This window comes from Dipodomys ordii, unplaced genomic scaffold (genome assembly GCF_000151885.1).
Source record: "Dipodomys ordii isolate 6190 unplaced genomic scaffold, Dord_2.0 Scaffold3, whole genome shotgun sequence".
Taxonomy (NCBI): domain Eukaryota; kingdom Metazoa; phylum Chordata; class Mammalia; order Rodentia; family Heteromyidae; genus Dipodomys; species Dipodomys ordii.
Genome location: NW_012267219.1, coordinates 308583 through 311680, shown reverse-complemented (window position 1 = coordinate 311680; position 3098 = coordinate 308583). Strand labels below are relative to the sequence as shown.

General features: G+C 36.6%; 1 protein-coding gene across 1 annotated transcript; it reads right to left on the bottom strand.

Annotated features, from left to right (window-relative positions):
* Window positions 1-1613: 1613 nt before the first annotated feature.
* On the bottom strand, window positions 1614-2549 carry LOC105988320 (olfactory receptor 6C74-like). The gene has a single exon (XM_013019913.1). The coding sequence runs from the start codon at window positions 2547-2549 to the stop codon at window positions 1614-1616; it is 936 nt and encodes a 311-aa protein (XP_012875367.1).
* Between the last annotated feature and the right edge of the window lie 549 nt (window positions 2550-3098).

Sequence of the window (3098 nt, the reverse complement as noted above, 5' to 3'; positions counted from 1 at the left end):
AAAAAAAAAACAGAAAAAAAGCCGGAGGTGGCGCTGTGGCTCAAGTGGTAGAGCACTAGCCTTGAGCTGAAGAGCTGAGGGACAGCGCCCAGGCCCAGAGTTCAGGCCCCACTACTGGACCCAAAAAAGAAAAAAAAAACTTCAGTAACAATCTTATGGAACAAAAATCCTTTCAGCATCAGAATATAGATATTGAAGTACATATGATTAAAAAGATCAGAAAAGCATGTTAAAATTTAGGAATTCATATTTTAAAAGTTTTGGCTTTGCCTAAGTTTTAATTTTATGTGAACATGATACATATGGTTTGAAGAGCCTTCTCATAGACTATTACTGGTGTAACTCAACCACGAATCATTTTTTACTTAATATCAATATTGCAGTTACATTTCCATTAAGAAATTTACAATAGCTGGGGATGAGAGTACTGGTACCTATTCATCACTAGTGTATATGGGGAAGTACTTGAGAACACTCAGAAAGCTGCTGATCTTTGAGGCTGAGGGTGCCAAAATTAGCAATGGACCAGGGAACCACCAGAATGAAGTGAAATTCTATCATGAAGCATATTTGAAAAAGCAAGGTGTATAGATTTGGCAAATGAGGTCTAGAACTTGATTTTGCAGAGTACTTATAGAGGCCAGAGGCAGGAACTGTGGTGAAAGAAAGAACAGGGCCTCAGAACATATTAACTGGAGTTTCAGCTATGAGTATAGCATTATGGAATATCATGAGCAGAAGTAGCACAACAACAGAGGTAGGTTGCATGTGTAAAGCAAGGTCAGAAGGAAAGAAGCACAAAACATAATTAACAATTGACTCAATATTAAGCAGATTTGCGGTCTGGCCAAGCGAGAGTCCTAGAGAACACATGGCACATAGGCACTGGGAAAGTTCTTCTTGACATTTGGCCACAAGGCAGTGGCAGCATTACTCATCAAGAGATAATGGTTAGAGAAATTATGGTATATATTATGATATGCACACACATGCACACACACATTGGAGCAAAATTCAGCCACAAGGAAGAAGGAAGTTATGTCATTTACAGGGAAGTAGATGGAAATCAATGTTGGCACATTAAGTAAGATAAGGTAGACTCGGACATAAATTATACATTTTCTCTTATGTGAAATAGCTAGAACTAAAAATACAAACAAAAACATAAAAGCAAAAAGGACATTTTTGGAAAGTGAGGGGACCATAGATGATTTTTGAGGAGAACAAGACCACAGTTCATTGTATACATGTATAAAAATGCTCTTAATGAAACATTATTTTGTACAATAAAGATATACAAATAAAATTTTATTTAGAGATAAAAGGATTTTGTATTGCTGCTTAACTGATTGAAATTTGAGATATGCCTTTTGAAATATAACATGACTTTTCTGAGAGATTTCTTTTAGATAACAAATAAAGGGTTTTTAAAATTTTATTTATGTTATTTGAACTCTGGAAGATCACATGATAACTGAAGAGCAAACACATGTATGTGTATAAATAATAACCAGTGAAGTAAAAAATGTGGGGGAATAATCCATTATTAAAGATATTGGTATTATTTGAGTCTCTTCTATTCATTTCACTTACACAATGAGATAATAAACCATTCATTTTTTAAAGGAGACCATTCTGTGTGTGGTATCAATGAAGGCTTTCTTCACTTGCTGATTCCGCAATGTATAGATAAAGGGGTTCAAAAGTGGAGCAACTGAGGTATTGAGTACTGAAATTCCTTTGGAAAAAGATACTCTTTGTTTGACTGATGGCTTGACATACATGAAGATACAGCTACCGTACGATAAGGCTAGCACAATCATGTGAGAAGAGCAGGTGGAAAATGCTTTTTTCCTCTGGCTAGTGGAAGGAATCTTTAGAATCGTAAGGGCAATAAAAGTATAGGATATTATCACCATTACCAATGTCACCAAGAGTGTCACCAAAGCTGAGACAAACCCCATCATCTCTATGAGCTGTGTGTCTGTGCAGGAGATCTGGAGGAGAGGCGTAGTGTCACAGTAGAAATGATCAACAACATTGGAGGCACAGAACTCAAGATTCAGGCCTAACAGGAGTGGTGGAAAGATCACAAAGAAGCCAGCAAGCCAAGAGCTGAGGACAAGTTGTGTGCAAAGTTTGTTGCTCATGATGGTGGTATAATGCAAGGGCTTACAGATGGCTACATACCGGTCATAGGACATAGCTGCCAGCAGATAAAACTCGGATGCTCCAAGTAGGAAGGCAAAAAACACTTGAGTGATACAACAGTTATAGGAAATAGTTTTGTCCCCTGTTGCCATAGAAACTAGGCATTTAGGGATGCATGTTGTCGTGTAGGAAATCTCTAAGAAGGAGAAATTCCTAAGGAAAAAATACATGGGGGTCTTCAGATGAATATCCACCAGGGTGAGTGCGATGATGATGAGATTGCCCGTGATGCTTAGCAAATAGGTCAGAAGCAGGAAGATAAACAGCACAACTTTCAATTCTGGTTTATCAGTCAAACCTTCAAGGATGAACATTGTTATTCGTGTATAGTTTCCCATTATGACCACTGACTTTTACTAGGTCTGAAGAGAGGGAAAAAACGTTACCTCTGCAGCACAATAGCAATGAAAAGCAATATGAAGCGAATATCAATATCAAAATCTGGATGCTTCAGAGAGTGCACTCCATTCCCCATTCATGTTTTTAAAATGGCCATACCAGGAATGACATAGCTCATATTTGCAGATCATCATCAATTTGCAATTCAACTGGATAATAATCTATGTAATGATAACAACTTTTCATTATTTAAGTGTGAATAAATTACATGGAAATAAAGGAACTCAAGACAGGGAAGGATACTTCTTTCTTTAAGAAAATACACAAGGGACAGCATTCCATTCTTTTTACATTTAAAGAAAATGAATTGAACAAAATGAGTGAAATTTTCACAGAATAAAATTATATCTTCCATTTTAAACATAAGTGTATATTGCCTTGCATTGGACACACATGTCATACACACACACACATACACACATAGCTCTCTGCAATATACAAAATTAGTACACTGTGGCAATTTTACTCAACTAATCAAAATAAAATGC